The sequence below is a fragment of the Rousettus aegyptiacus genome, unplaced genomic scaffold (assembly GCF_014176215.1).
Source record: "Rousettus aegyptiacus isolate mRouAeg1 unplaced genomic scaffold, mRouAeg1.p scaffold_m13_p_7, whole genome shotgun sequence".
Taxonomy (NCBI): domain Eukaryota; kingdom Metazoa; phylum Chordata; class Mammalia; order Chiroptera; family Pteropodidae; genus Rousettus; species Rousettus aegyptiacus.
Genome location: NW_023416310.1, coordinates 13,182,665 through 13,198,026, shown reverse-complemented (window position 1 = coordinate 13,198,026; position 15,362 = coordinate 13,182,665). Strand labels below are relative to the sequence as shown.

The 15,362-nt window shown below is 39.1% G+C and overlaps 1 protein-coding gene across 3 annotated transcripts in view; it reads left to right on the top strand.

Moving 5' to 3' along the window:
* Nucleotides 1–15,362, top strand: part of DNAJC27 (DnaJ heat shock protein family (Hsp40) member C27) — a 39,974-nt gene that overhangs the window by 16,314 nt on the left and 8,298 nt on the right. The window contains exons 4-8 of one of the 3 annotated variants that reach the window (XR_004952057.1): nucleotides 2,691–2,855; nucleotides 3,468–3,590; nucleotides 5,507–5,667; nucleotides 8,949–9,134; nucleotides 12,439–14,981. Coding sequence is in view for 1 of the 3 variants with exons in the window: in XM_016121757.2 (XP_015977243.1) it covers nucleotides 2,691–2,855; nucleotides 3,468–3,590; nucleotides 5,507–5,667; nucleotides 8,949–9,081 (582 nt within the window). In the remaining 2 variants the exon portion in view is untranslated. Of the gene's footprint in view, nucleotides 1–2,690; nucleotides 2,856–3,467; nucleotides 3,591–5,506; nucleotides 5,668–8,948; nucleotides 9,477–12,438; nucleotides 14,982–15,362 lie in introns of those variants that run through there. The other 2 variants (XR_001594089.2, XM_016121757.2) reach the window with 2 other exon arrangements.

Here is a 15,362-nt window from a genome sequence, read left to right as displayed (position 1 = left end):
GTAAACTAACCATTTTTTTCTAACCTACAGCTAGAAAGTTTGCCATCTCTCTTTAAGAATTAAATAATCCCAGTTCCCTTAGCTTCCTATTTAATTGAACTTAGGATGAAGCAAGTCTTCTAACATTAGAAAGCTGTTTGGGGAGACAAAATAATACAGTTGTAGGTGGTTATTGAGACGTCTACTTTCATTTTACAGATGAGGAAACTAAGCCTTGAGCTAATAGAATCACTTACTCAAGATTACATATATAACCTGTCGCTGAGCCCAGACTTGAAGTCGAGTCCTTTGAAAGAGAAATTCATTGAGCTTGCTTAAGTCTTTTTTTTCTACATGCAAATATCCCTCTGGATAACATGATATGTATTTTGAAATTCTTTTCCCCATTTGGCTTCTATTTCTGTTCTCTGCCATAACACATCTAGCCATTCGATTAAACAAATATGTCTTAGACTTTTACACCTTCTCGGCCCAGCGGGTGACACAGGGATGGGTGCATCAAGATGCACGCCTTCCCATCGCTCACAGTCTAGTGGGGAAGACGGCGGGACGTGCCGCCACCTACAAAGCTAGACGGGGAGTGACATGGGCTCTGTTAGACGTACACAGTGCTGTGGTATTCCCGAGGAGATGGAGATTACGTTCTGTCTGTCAGGGGCAGGGAGTTAGATGACGAGGAACAGGGCAGGAAAAAAACTACACGAAAGATACAGCGTTACAGCTAGACCTTGAGAGATTGAAGGGAAGGGTCTCTGTTTCCAAATGGAGTTACGAAAACGTAGGGCAGGTTTGGGGAATAAGAGATTATCCAGTTTGAAGGACAGGGGGAAAGAGGAGGATAAGACGAAGAAGTTGGTGGAGGACTGATCAGAAACTTTTACTATCAATTTAAAGAGTTTGAACTTTGGGAAGTTGGCAGTGGGGAAACAGTAAAGACTTTTGAACCGGGGCTTTAAAAAAGTAAATATGCGGAGTGTATGAGGTTGCTAGGGAGATAGAAGACTTGCAGTAGTTAAGACAATGTTAGCAATGAAAATGGAAAGGAAGTGACAGGGGCACGAAATGTGATAGAGGTGGCTTCCACACGCGAAGGGGGAAGAAAGCAGGAAAGGCTAACACCAGGCTTGCAACCCACGTGACTGAGACTGGGGTGCTGCTTTCATCACTGGACGTTTAAGAGAAGGAAGAGTTTAGGAAGGAATAAGAGGGTTTCCTGTTGTACGTGTTGAACTTGAGATTCCAATAGGACATTCAGCTGGAAGAGTCTAGAGCTAATTGGAAATGCAGGTCTGGAGGTGGAGATGAAAGGGCGGTTAATTTCGCTCAGTCGAGGGTGGGAGGTGGGAAGAAGAGTGCCCAGACAGGATCTGCGGGATTATGGTGGCAGGCTGGAGTGGGAGCAGTGGAGAGGAGAGGGGGAGATGGCGGATGAGAGATCAGTTAAGAACCTGCGGTATGTGGTGTATGGGAGCCAAAGCAGCAAGAGTTTCAGGAAAGAAGAGGGAGCCCCGTTTTTACTACCGCAGGAGGGCTAACGACCATGAACGCTGAGGGGTAGAAGACTCCTGGTCTTCACTTAAAATTCTTTCTGATTTTGTTGGTTTTAGATTTGGGGGATATATTTCTGCAAAATAACAGGTCCTTACATTCTTGGCCCAGGTATCTATGCTTAGAACACTATAGACACTTTATCCCTGATGTGTATAAGATGTCTTTTATTTTACTACATATCCAGCATGAGTCTAAATACATACTGGAATTTTTTGAAAAGAATGTATAATACATGGCCTCTGTAACTGATACCCCAAACCTGTCAATGATGCTTCTTCCCCATTCAACCTTAGTGTGCTCTGTACTTCATGCTGCTTCTTCCCAGAATTGCAGTTATGCCCCAGAGGTGAGTTGCCATTTCTAATGAAAACATCAAAGAAGGAGCATCAGAATGAATGCAAGGAAGGAAGGGAGAAGGTGCTAGTACATTGTTTTCCAGGTACCACGAAGGTGCTTTGCCTTCATTCTCTCATTTAATCTTCACAATAACCCTGTGGAATATGTAGTATTCTTCCCATTTTACAGATGAGGAAACAGACACAGAGAGGTTAAGTGACTTGCCCAAGATCACACAGCTAGTGAGTATAAACCAGATCTAACTCCAGAGCCTGTGCTCTTTTCCACTACACTACAAGGAGGCTTTGAATTTAGAGTTCCGAAGTTGGTGCACAGACCCCAGAGTTACAGGGAAGCTCTCCCTAGCATTCCGGGGAAAGCCAGCTTTGGACTGTGGTCTATAAATTGCTATACCTATTGCTGATATTTGCCTTAAGTTCTTTTTAATTGTTCACTCACCCTCGAAGTTCATCCTATGAAGAACTTTAGATAATATGCGTTCTTTGAAGATCTGCTAACAACAATTAAAGATTGATTGCCTCCGGGAGTGGAGCTGGAGGTGAGGAAGGGCAGGAAGCTGTTGTTTCCATTATGTCTTTCAATACCAACACATTTTTTTTTGTCATGTTACTTTGATTTTATAAAAAGTCCCCCCAAAACCACCAGATATTGAGATATAACAGCAAAGACTGTGAAAACACAAAAGTTTGCTAAGTTAATGACTGTGGGATGTATCGTTATTAGATTACAAACCTCCCCAGCTTGCTATTTCAGATTTTGTGCCTCTGTTCTTTTATGCGAAGGTTCGTAATGAGTTTTACAAGGATACACAGGGTGTGATGCTGGTCTATGACGTTGGGCAGAAAGACTCCTTTGATGCCCTTGATGCATGGCTGGCAGAAATGAAGCAAGATCTTGGACCTCACGGAAACATGGAAAATATTGTATTTGTAGTGTGTGCCAACAAGGTAACTGCTTTGGAAACGGCATGCTCAACTTTCTAGATTTGTTATGGGAAGAGTGTGGCTATGAGTTCGGGGGAACAAATAAAAAGAAAAATTCCTTATTTGGTAATATTGGAATCAAAAGCTTTTAAAATCAGATGCCCCTAAGAAAATAAAACTTGATATATCAGGATTTTTATTCATCTTTGTTTCTGGTGCCACACTTGGGGCCTGGTATTGCTGACCGAACAGGAGAGGTGAATCCTAATTATCATACTCTGACCTGATTGGAAGAGGGACAATTAGTAGGTGAAATGTCTACTATAGAAAGATGTGAAAAGCAGACCATAGCCCCTTGAATTGTGGCAGATATTCAGTGTGAAACCAACTTCGTCACAGAGGTGAATAGTAGCAGTTTTCTCAAGGGATGAAGTGGAGTGTGGTAAGAGGCACTTGTTGCCACAGAAAATCAATCCACATTCAATTATTAGTAATTCTTTGTCCTTTTGGTCCCGGTAATTTTATGTGCTAGTGCTGGGGTTCATTTGAGAATAGTATTTGCCTAAGTAAAAGATTGACGAAGAATTCCTTGGGACACTGTTGGAATCTTCTCTACCCCTCAATTTACTCTTTCAGATTGACTGTACCAAGCACCGCTGTGTCGATGAAAGTGAAGGGCGTCTTTGGGCCGAGAGCAAAGGGTTCCTGTACTTTGAAACTTCAGCACAAACTGGGGAAGGAATTAATGAAATGTTCCAGGTAACCTAGCATTTCGTTGTTTTAGAGTTTGTGTCAAGGCTGCCCATGCCAAATGTTAGTTTAAATTACAAAAAGCTGAAAAGTAATAGGAATTTCTCATTAGATTAAGCTCTTTCTTTTCAGAAGCTGGTGTGAAAGAAAGAGAAAGATATGAATGTGAGTGTGTGTGTATGTGTGGTACCTGTCTGCTGTCTATTTTAGACGAGACCTGGCCAATCATCAGCATTACCTGGAGAAATTCTTCAAAATACAGATTGTTGGGTTCCAAACCTACTGGCAGCTTAATGTCGTGATGGAGCCTGGAATCTATATTTTGAAAAAACTCTCTAGGTGCTTCCAAGGATTATCAAATTTAACAGTGGTTATTATACACGTACTTATAAGTGGGACAAAGATTTTCTTTAAAACTACCCTAGATTACATCTGTATGCATAATCAAATGGAAGCATTGCTTTGGCAGGATTACCTTGCTGTAGCTAATATAATCGTATATTGTAGCCCATAGGGATACAATTAGAGAAGAGGAGACTATCATTGCAGAATCTAGCCACACATAAAAATTAGGTCTCACCAATTTAGTAGGCAATAGAAGGGTGTGTACTCACATTGCAACATGAATAGATGGTCACTTTTTAGAACTTAACTAATCTTGAATAATTTTGAGGAGAGGAAGCTATTTAAACTATAAGTTATAAAGTCAAGTCAAATTTTAATTATAGGTACATTTGGAAGTAAGGAGTGGCATGAATAATGCATTTTTTCTTATGAATATGTCAGATATTTTGGGAATTTTTAGCATTTCAAATAATGTAGCTATACTATAAAGAGTTGTTCTTAATTATTGAGTGGGATTTTATTGAATCTTTTATGCTGAATTTCCTTCTCACAAGCTGTCACCCCACCTGTCAGAAGACAGGCTTCATCCTTGGCTGACAGTCTAAGTTGGGCATCAGTAACTTCTATTTCAAGACCAAATGAGGTTGATATTGGTTTGCCATGTTTATATTCTTTTGAGTACATAAATCTATGTGAGTTTGTACCTACACATGTGCAATAATAATTCTTAACCATTTGAATGGTATTTTACAGTTCTGGAGGAGTTTATCTCCACATTTCTTAATATGTGGCAGGCATTATTCTCATTTTAGATACAAGGACACCTAAGAGTAGTAGTGATTTATTCAAGAGTTGCAAATAATAACTGTTACAGGTTAAATCAGCACTTTAAAGATGTTAGTCTATTCTCTTTTGGCCTCTTATTGTGTCTGTGATGAGATGTTAGCTGTCATTCTTACTCTTATTCCTTTGTATATAATGTGTCTTTTTTTTCTTCCAGCTACTTTCAAGAGTTTCTCTTTATCTTTCTTTGGTTTCCAGCAATTTTGCTATGTCCCTAGATGTGGTTCTCTTTATATTTATCCTACTTAGGGTTTGTCGAGTTTCACGGATTGGTAGACATGTGTTTTTCATCAAATTTGGGGAATATATATATTTTTTACAAATACATGCCTATTCTCACTCTTTTCTTTCTGGGACTCCAGCTACATATATATTAGACCATTTGATTTTGTCCTACAGTCCTTGAGGCTATGTGTATTTTTATTTCATTTTTTTCTGACTTCAATCTACTGTTAAATCCACTGAGTGAATTTTTTAATTCAGTAATTTTCAGTTGTAAAATTTGCATTTGTTTATTTTGTCCTCGGCTCTCTGCTGAGTTCTCTCTCTGTAACTCATTGAGAATATATTTTCTTTTAATTCCTTGATCATATTTTTCTTCACCTCTTCAAAATAATTGCTTTTTAATGAATTTTAAGAGTTATTGGATAACATTGAAATTCTTTAAGTTGATGCTTAAAAGGAATTTATATTTTCACAAAATCAGTTCTACTCTGGAATGTGTTTTCTTTTTGCAGACCTTTTACTCATCCATAGTTGATTTATGTGAAAATGGTGGGAAACGTCCTATCACAAATAGCAGTGCTAGTTTCACCAAAGAACAAGCAGACACCATTCGCAGAATTCGAAATAGTAAAGACAGTTGGGACATGTTGGGAGTCAAACCTGGGGCCTCAAGGTAAGCAGTGTTCTAGGATGTTAGTGCTGAGTTCTATTATAGAGGAAGACTCAATCGTCGAAATTATAGGTACAGTATATCTTATAATTGGCTAGAAGCATGAAAATGTGTGGAAATAGATTTGATTACTTAACAATGCTCTTTCACTGATCTTTGGTGTTTGGTTAATATCAGTCGCCTGACGCAGGAACTGTGTGGTGTACATACATGAATACTTTCTGAAATGATATACTCTGCTGTTGTTGAATAAGAGCCCTGAAACTAATGTAACCTTAAAAAATACCTTACAGAAGAGAATTCTTAAGTCACAGAAGCTTAGAGGAGGAAAGAATGTTAGTAATCAGCTTGTTCAATTTTATAGGTGGAAAAACTGGGCCTCCATGAAACTAAAGACATTTACTAACCTCAGGAGTTAGCAGTAGAATTGGTTCTTGACCCCAATTCCACTACTGTCTGCCTGTTTCTCTGTCTTCATATCTCTCTCAAAAATCCTGTTAGTTCTTCCTCTGTGTGTACTTACATTATTTTATTTTAGCCAAAAGAATTATTTGGGAGAAAAAGAAATGCAATCACTATTCTTTGTTGCTTGTGCAAGAATAAATCATTGCTCAGTATAGTTAAATACCTTTTATTACAGTTTTATTGAAATATAATTGACATACCTGCTCTGTACAAGTTTAAGGTGTACAACCTAATGTTTTGATTTACATACATTGTGAAACAGTTACTACAAATTTAGTTAATATCCATCATCTCATAGAGAAGAAAAGTTTTGACCTTGTGATGAGAACTCTTGGGATGTACTCTTAACTACTGTTACTGTGCATATTATAATCTATAAGAGTTCTTAGATCTTTTTATTTTGCACCATAGCTTTCCTTTTCATGTTTCTCCCTTTCTACTTTTTCACCTTGATTCCCACAAAAGAAAAAGTACATCTGGAATTTACCTCGTCAGCATAACACCATTAAGTATCTCTTCTCCATTTTGGTCTCATAGCATCTCTTTAAGTCAGGAAGGAAAGAGGGAAGGGGAAGAGGAAGACAGTTATTGGTCATCCTTGACCGGCCAGGCATGACTGAGGATACTTTAAACAGATGAGGGAATGAAGATGACCCCACGTATATAGCACAAAGTTCATTGATATCTTTTAAATGTCCTTTTTGACTTCCATGGTCTCATTCTAAATTCTTCCATTTCATCTACATGGGATACTGGCTCTAAAACTAAGAAACTATCACTGTACTTATTAATTAACTTAGAACAATATTTATTAAGGAAAAAGGAAACTTTCGTTCCTTATTTATTCACTGTGGCTAATTGGAATCACCAAAATTTACAGGACCTCCATAATCCATACCCTTAGGCAGTATAAACATATATTTTTCTTACCTTTTTTCCTCTGGGTCTATCTAACTTATTTTGTATGGCATTGAGCACATTTGGCCACAACCTAAAAACATTTTTTTTTTAAGTTATAGAGGGTTTTAATGTTTGTTTAGTGCTAACTGTGTTTACTATTCTCGAACTTTAAGAAAATTTTCATCTTCAGTAGAATTAGTGTATTTCTTACACACTTGACTCAGTCTTGTTTCTCCAGAAATTTCCTTTGAAAGTCTCCCCTGCTACCCGGAATTCTTAGTGCAGAGGAACAAGCGTCACTACTAACCCCCTATGGACATGTTCCCTCAGGAAGCAGCAGCTAGAGGGACCCTACCCAAGACTCCCTCACGGAGAAGGGAGAGGATGCTGTGCCTGCCTCAAAGACAGAGTCTTTTAGGGAGAATGTAATTCTTGTTAGCTAATATCAAATTTATCTATGTAGAAAAGCTACGTGCAAGATTAAAACAAAATTCAGAAGGACTCTTCTAAGAGCAGAGAACAGAAAAAGCCTTAGAATGTATGCTTGAGACATGGAGAACTATTAACATGGTCCTATGACCTCAGTCTCTCCAAGTTGACACATAAGACTTTCTGTCACACCCAAGACATCAAATACCATCTCCCTAATCTGGAGAACCAAACTAGAAATTGTTCCAATGAAAAATAAAGGAGAGAAGCTAGGGCATTCGGCAAAGTACCACATCCAGGCTTATAAGATAACTGGAAACCTGAATTACAAAAGAATGGTGGAAAGTAAAACCATCTGGTAGAGACAGAGCCAGACTCTGACCAGGGGAGTGGTTGGGTCTTCAGAGGCCTCGCAGGCATCTGAAGATAATAAAGAACAGAGTCAGGTGGTCCCCAGGCCCCTCCCCAACCAGTCCCTGCTTGTTGAGATGCTTAGAAGGTCTTCAGAGAAATGCTCATTGTTAGTCATTTCCTCTCTGGATAATAAATATCCTCTCTTGATTTTTTTGGTCTCAGGGCGCTCAGTGTACGTAACTCTCAGGTACCTCTTTCCACGTCCCTTTTTTTGGTCATTGGTGTCACCATCTTCCTGGCGCCTCAAATTCCCCGTGATCCTGGAATTCATGTCAGCTCTTTTTTTTTATATCTCGTCCACCTGTATATCTAGCTCATCATCTGCTTCTGCCAATTCCTTTTTACATTAAATCTTTTATCTTCCCTTCCACAAACACTGTAATCTAAACTCTTATAGTCATGCGTGGGTTATGGTAACTACCTCCTACCTGCCTCCTAACGTAAAGAAACATCTTTCCTAGCACCATTTTGTCATGAAACACCTACTATAGTTATTGTTTATCAAATCCAATATTTATGTTGTTTTGCCTTTATGGCCTTTAACCTACTGACCCCTGCTCCATGGCCTACCTTGTTTCTTTGTACTTCCCAGCAGTTTCCTGGTAGAAACTACATGCCTCCTCTGTGCTCTGTTCCAAGCCTCTGCCGGAGCTCTCCCAGTCGCCCTGTATTTCCCCACTCCTGTGTTAATCCCCGAGCCCCACCTTACATAACCCTACTCCAGGGGGCCTTCTCTGATCACCCCATATCCTCGCTGCTTCCGTCAGCAAAGGTTTGCTCAGAGTCTGCTAGGTGCCAAGTACTGTCTATTCACCGGATCATTCTTTACCAAGTGTTTTCTTAGTATTTATATACGCATTTGCATTGTATTTTTTTTTTTTACTTATATGCTACATACGATTTATTTGTTTATTGTCCATTTATTTCCTAGTCCTGTAGTCCTACCCTTGGAAAGGGTAGTAATTGTTGGGGATACGCTTACTGTGAGAGCTGTTCCATTACGCAAACAGCTAAATGCAGTGCGCGTGCGCGAGGCCGGCGCTGTTACTGACGTCGAGCTTTGCTGCCCTTCGTAGGGATGAGGTCAACAAAGCGTATCGGAAACTCGCGGTGCTGCTTCACCCTGACAAATGTGTAGCGCCCGGCAGTGAAGATGCCTTCAAAGCAGTCGTGAATGCCCGGACAGCCCTCCTGAAAAACATCAAGTAGAAAACAGAAAAAGACAAGCGTGGGCCTCAAGTACAAACAGACTTTCCCTAGAGGTAAAATAGCCAACATGGATTTTTTTTTTTTCCTCCACAAAATTCTATTGCTTTTTCCACTCACGTGTTGTTATTTGGAAATCGGTAATTCGGGTGCCTGTTACCATTCTGTAGAGAGATGAAGTGAAAAAGAACCAAGCATCACTTATACACTATAGTTCATTTCATATTTCCAAATTGAATTGTTTTTCTGATTCATTCGTAAGCTCCTTTAGGCACTTCATTCAGGGAAGTTTATTAGATTTCTAGAGAGAGGAAGGACAAGAAGACGCTTTCACTTTGTCTTTTCTTCCTTTTTTTTTTTAATTCATCATCAGAAAAGAAAATGACAAAAAGAGAGGCAGACATAACAAAACCCCTGCAAGTCTGGTGTGACCTCACAAGCAAATTGCTCCTTTTAGAATGAGTTCCGTGAGTGGTATTTTAACCATCAGTCTAGAATTAATGAACTCTTAGTAGCCCTTTGGAAGTTGGTGCCTCAAGGCAATACAGTTCTGAAATAAGCAGCTCTTTGATGACGTTCACTCCATTGGCCTTCTCCAGCCACCAGGGGGTGGGACAGGCCAGTGCTAAGAGAATAAGGCTATGGCAGCCACACCTTCTAGGTACACTGGCTGCCGTACACTGGCTGCCGTTCGTCCTGCCCCGGGATCTAAGGCCTTTCTCTGGCTGTGGAAATGGTGTGCTGGTTGCTGTAGGGAGCATCGTCGCCTAGGAATCAAGAATCAGACCCAAGAAAGAGTGGTGGCGGGTCACGCTAGATTGTGCACACATCCCCAGTTACGCACGGTCAGCCTGGCCGAGGCACGTTTGATGCCCTAATATAAGGCTTCTGCATTTTCTTGTTTCTACATCATTCACCACAGACAGATGGGAGAGACCAGGGTGCGTTTCCAGCAAGCCAGGCCTCCTCTTTGCTGCTTCTGCAGTGTTGCTGCCCTTTTTTTTCTCTTTTCTTCTCTCCCTTCTTGTTTTTATTTTTTATATACCACATCTGCATCCTCTCTCTCTCCTTGAAACCCTGGTTTCCAGCCACTACCTTCTCAGTCCTCCCTTACAAGCCTTGACCTGGGCCTGGTTGACCAGAAACAGGAAAGGATCCTTGAGGTAGTGATGGAGGGCGAGGTCTGAAGAGCTGTGTGGGAGGAATCTCCGTAATTTTGCTTGTGTTCTAAATTTCTGAATAGTAATATTTTTAAAGTACATTTTATGAAAATTAATTTCACATAAAAAAAAAATACATCCTCTTGCCATAGTCTCCTCCTCAAGCTCCAAGGGATGGATGAAGAACAAATGTTAGGACTGGCCTTTCTTTCAGAGCTTGTAGAACTGTTCTTACTGTGTGACTCATTACATCATCACTCATTATGGTCCTCATAGTTTTCACGGTGACCACTCTGCACCGATGGGGGCTTTAAAGTACGTAAAACATTACTGTCTGCGAGTTTTAAACAGCTATCCCACATCGATTGCCTATTAGCATACCTTACCACCTAAGAAAAAAAGCCACTTTTATTTCATTTAAGCCCACGGCAGTCTTCTGGATTCTCGCCCTTTCCAGAGCAGCTTCACTTCGTGTGGCTGCACTTGGGCTGCATTGAGCCCGTTGTCAGGAAACCAGAGCATTGTTTCCTAATATGAGTTTTCATCTTAGTGATACTGAAAATGTTCTTTTTTATGAATCGAGATCTCAGATATGATTTCTTACGGGATTTTCTCCTGGCCTTTTCATTTTAACTAGCTCCTGGGACTGCAGAACTCCAACCCAAAGTTCTTCTGTATCTAAATTTTGCTTAAGGCGTTCATCATGGCTATAGTGATTAACCTGTTCTTGCAACAGAATTTAGGAGTCACGTGAATGAGGGATCGTGCAAACTGACATGACAGCTCACTGAGAATGTGGCCCTGTATAGAAAGCTGGTGCCAGTTATGAAACACTAGGTTGGTCACTTCCTCAGCTACATTGTGCATATAAACAATTATAGCAAAGATAGTTCTTTAGTTTTTTCATTCATATCTTTACATACTCAGTGACTTATGAAAGTTAAGCCTGATCTTGATTCTTAGGTCTGGGGACTCCGTTCCCAGCACCTTCATTATTAATATTAAGAATGGCCATGTGTTGCTTTATGTAAAAGAAAGGAAAGAAGAAAGTTAAGCTTCAGAGTCCTAGAATTTTTCTGATTTCCATAATCCTTGAGTAGACTCAAAAGATAATGAAGAATGACCTGCAATGAAAGTTTTTTAGTACTAACTTCATACAAAACTTTACAGACTTATGCACATTAATTTATTGGTACAAGTATGTACTTTGTAGTTCAACCTCACTAAAGTTATTCAGCCAGTTAGTATTTCAAAATATATCAGTGAGAGTAACTAGCAGAATAATTTCAATGGCTAAAAAAAATTTATAGAGAATCTTGTATTTCAAAAAAGAAAAAAAAGTTTGAACTGCTGTTATTCAAGAAAAGCCATTTCTTCCACATCTGAGTCATCGAGAATGAACACTTTTAAAACTTGTTAGAAATCTCTGGAGGCATTTAAAATTAATCATCCAACCTACCTAAATACTTTAATTAAAATACACCCTCCTTTTGTTCCTGTTTTCTTTTTGCGCCTCCATTTTAGTTGATATTCTCAACTGTCAACATTTCTTTTACTTCAGCATTGTCATTTTGTTTCTTTACATAAACGTGTCCTCGGTTTTGTTTACCTGTTAACTTAAAAGTCCAGATTCAGGGGTATTGTGCTGCTACCCAAGATAAATTGCTCTAAGTCTATAGATTGCACACTGTTCTCACATTCACCTGAAGAAACTTACTCTAATATATTCTCTGGTAACTATTTCTTTACATCCATAAACTAGTACCTAATTCACCGTTAGTTGATTGAGTCATAGGTAAGGCAGCTAAATGTCTGAAAGCCAGAGTAAGTTTGCAGCCGCAGTAATGACATAGCTGTTCCTCACTCATTCTAGAGGGGGAGAGAGGTATTTCGGTTTCAAGTTAGAAAGGGGGGCGCCATGGGTACATTGCCCTTGACAGTGACAGTGCCTTTCTTAGAAGTAATTTCAGTAGGCATTGGAATATCGCTCCCTTCTCCACTGCACTCCGTCTAAATGACTCTGCCAACATTTTTGGAAAACTTTTGAAAATAAATCTGGCTGCAAAATACAGCTAACCACCTTCCTTTGCAAGTTTTGCAAAGTGAAGAAAGGTTTATACTTCTCGTGATTGGAATGTAGCACAACTCTAAGGCAGTTAATACTGTTCGTACATTGTTTTTTTCCATTAAACGTCTCTAGAGAAAACAAAAGCTTAAACCTGTGATGTGGATACACCAGATTGTGTCTAACAAGCAGTGCAATGTGAAGTGGTTCAATAAAGGCCCTGTGGGTGAAATGGCTTGTTGGAAGGTTGGACAGTTTGGGTTAGCTTCCTGCATTGGCAGCTCACGGGGACATTAGTCCTTTCAACTGTGAATGTAGTCTCTAAAGAAATCCTTCGCTCTTACGAGGTAATTCATGTGTTTGCTTTCTGTTGAAATAACTGAAAATGTTAAATCTAACAGTTGTTTATGTCTTGTATAGAGAGTGTAATATGTATTTAAGTTGTGTATTTTTATAAAGTAAATCCAAATATTAAACACTAGTCTGTGGGTTGTACTTCCTTGTTGAGACACTGGTCTGTAATGTAAAACACATTAGTCTAGAAGCCAGTCTAGTTCCTCACCAACTGAGACCTTAGATAAAACATCTGGCTTTAGTTTCCAGTTGGTAAAACGGAGGAAATTTTTATTCATCAGTTCATTGGGCTAATCTAACCTTATAAAGTTGTGATGAAAGTGTTTTGATCTCTTAAAGAAAGATACTGATATTATATTTGTCTTTTTAATTCAGATGAAACTGTTATCTCATTTTAATAATACAGGTCTTAATAATTCAGTTAACCAGTCTTTGAACAACAAGAATCCTTAAGTAACAGATGGTTGTGAACCCAGAATTTGAAAATGGAAGCTTTGTAGGGCCAGCCCACAGAAGGCAGTCTGTCTCCACGGGCTTCAAACCAGAGCTTTAGTTTGCATTATGAATGCCATTTGTTCTCATCTGCGAATGTCTATTTTGGAGAGCTGATCTACCTTCTTCATACTGCTAACATGTTCTAAAGGGAAGCTGCCCAGTCCTCCCGTGATCCACCCTTCCTCCCTGGCCATAGCTTGGTCCATGAAATGGGAATGTCACCCACGCTGAACCACTTGGCGTTCCTCCCTGGGATCTCTCCATCTGAATCTATAAAAACAAAATTCCTCTCAGTAGAGGGAGCGAGGAGCAGTCTGCTGATGCTGGCAACCTTGATTACGACCTTATGGAAAACATTTGAGAGAAAGAAGCAGACGTTCAGAAAGAGAGTCCCGATGGCTAAGACCTTTTTCCTAGTCCCCGAGGTCCCCTGAACGGGTGGCTCTTCAAGCCCTTCAGCGCTCGGACTCCTTCCAGTAGATCTCCACTCCGTTTCCTGCTCACGCTGGTAGGAGTTTGTTTTCTGTTACTTGCAGCTAAAAGAATATGAGAAAATAATAGACGCCAAGGATCGTAAGCAGGGATGAGAAAGCTGTGGTCTGTAGGCTGGTGTAATATTTAATAGGTATATGGTAAGTTTTTATATTTTCAAATACGCCACATACTTGCTGTTTCTCAACTAGAGTCTGGCTACGTTTTAAAACAATAATAACCACTTGTAAACTAAAAAGAAATATTAAATTTATTCTTCTTCTAGGGTCAGTTCAAAATGCAAAATTTTATATAGCTTTTTAGTTTCCATTTGATCCATTGCCTATCAGGGGCACTTCTAATTTCTTAAATTTCTAATCAAATTTTTTTGTTAAAACAGTAATTAATCATATATTTATTGAGCACCTGCTGTGTGTTAGGCCCTGTTCTAGGCGCTTGGGGAGATAGCAGAGCTCAGAACCAACGAAAATTCCCACTGTGTGAAGCTCATATTCTAGTGTCATTATTATTTTTTTTATTTGTGAAGTTATAATATTCTTTTTCTACTATCGATTTATTCTCTCTATGTTTCTGTCTGAAGAGGCACATTTGTATTTTTGGCTACTCTTCAAGATATGCAATTTTACAATTAACACTGATTACTACTATATACAGAAGATCGTGTAGGTTGTTAAAATGCTATATTAATTTTTTTTGCGAACTTATACAAATCTGTTTTTCATGTTGACTTGAAGGATAGTTCTAGACTTTAGGCATTAATTTATATGTTTTTAAAATTTATAATTAAAATATTCTTCCAAAGCAGTTAAGGTTATATTTATTTAGAGGGAAAAATATCTAGAATCTAAGTCATTGCTTTAATTAAATCAGTATTGTGTACCTGTGATACCACCCAGTTAAAAGTCTGATCAGTTGACTGTTCTAAAGGATGCTATGACTTTAGGAAAATTATCCAAAACAGTTAATTGTTGGTGATAATTATAAATTCAGCAGATATAGTACATGAAAGCATTTGTACTAGGAAAGAGAAAGTAAAAGCCTGCTATAATTGAGAAGAATTAAGACGAGAATGCCCGCATGCCTCATATCAGTATGCGAACATTCTGCTGGTTTCAGAGTATGAGAGAAAACAAAAAGGTTAGTAAAATCAAGACTAAAGAGAGAAGAGGCATCTTAGTGATTCAACAGGAAAATAAAAGAAAACCAGAAACTGACTCTGTTCTGACTAGAAGGGAGCAAACAGAAAAGCCACAAGTATGTGGTCGTCAAATGTTCTCTGCTGACAGAACCCTACTTTTCTAGTGAACTCCAACCAACATGGGATCCCATTATTAAAAAAAAAAAAAAAAAAAAAGTTAAGAGCAAGATTCTATCGGGATAAATTTATAATTTCACACTTCTAACATCCTCTGTATAAAAGCAACCTATAAGGCAGTTTTTCCCCTTAAAGGAGATGCGGCATTTACATCAGAACGTGATAAATCCCCACGCTGCTTCCTCCTGACACAGATGCTGGTGAGGAGAGCATGTTGTGAGAGAAAGTGATCCGTCAGGTTCAAGGAAAGGAGGGGTTTTTGTACTGATGGCAGTGCTGGACAGGGACACTTGTTTCATGAAGTGTCCTAACGAAATTTTAGATACAAGGTAAAGTACGATGGCTTTGTATAGTGAGGCAAAGAGCTGAGCTTCAGGTCATAAGAAATGAACAAGACTTCCAG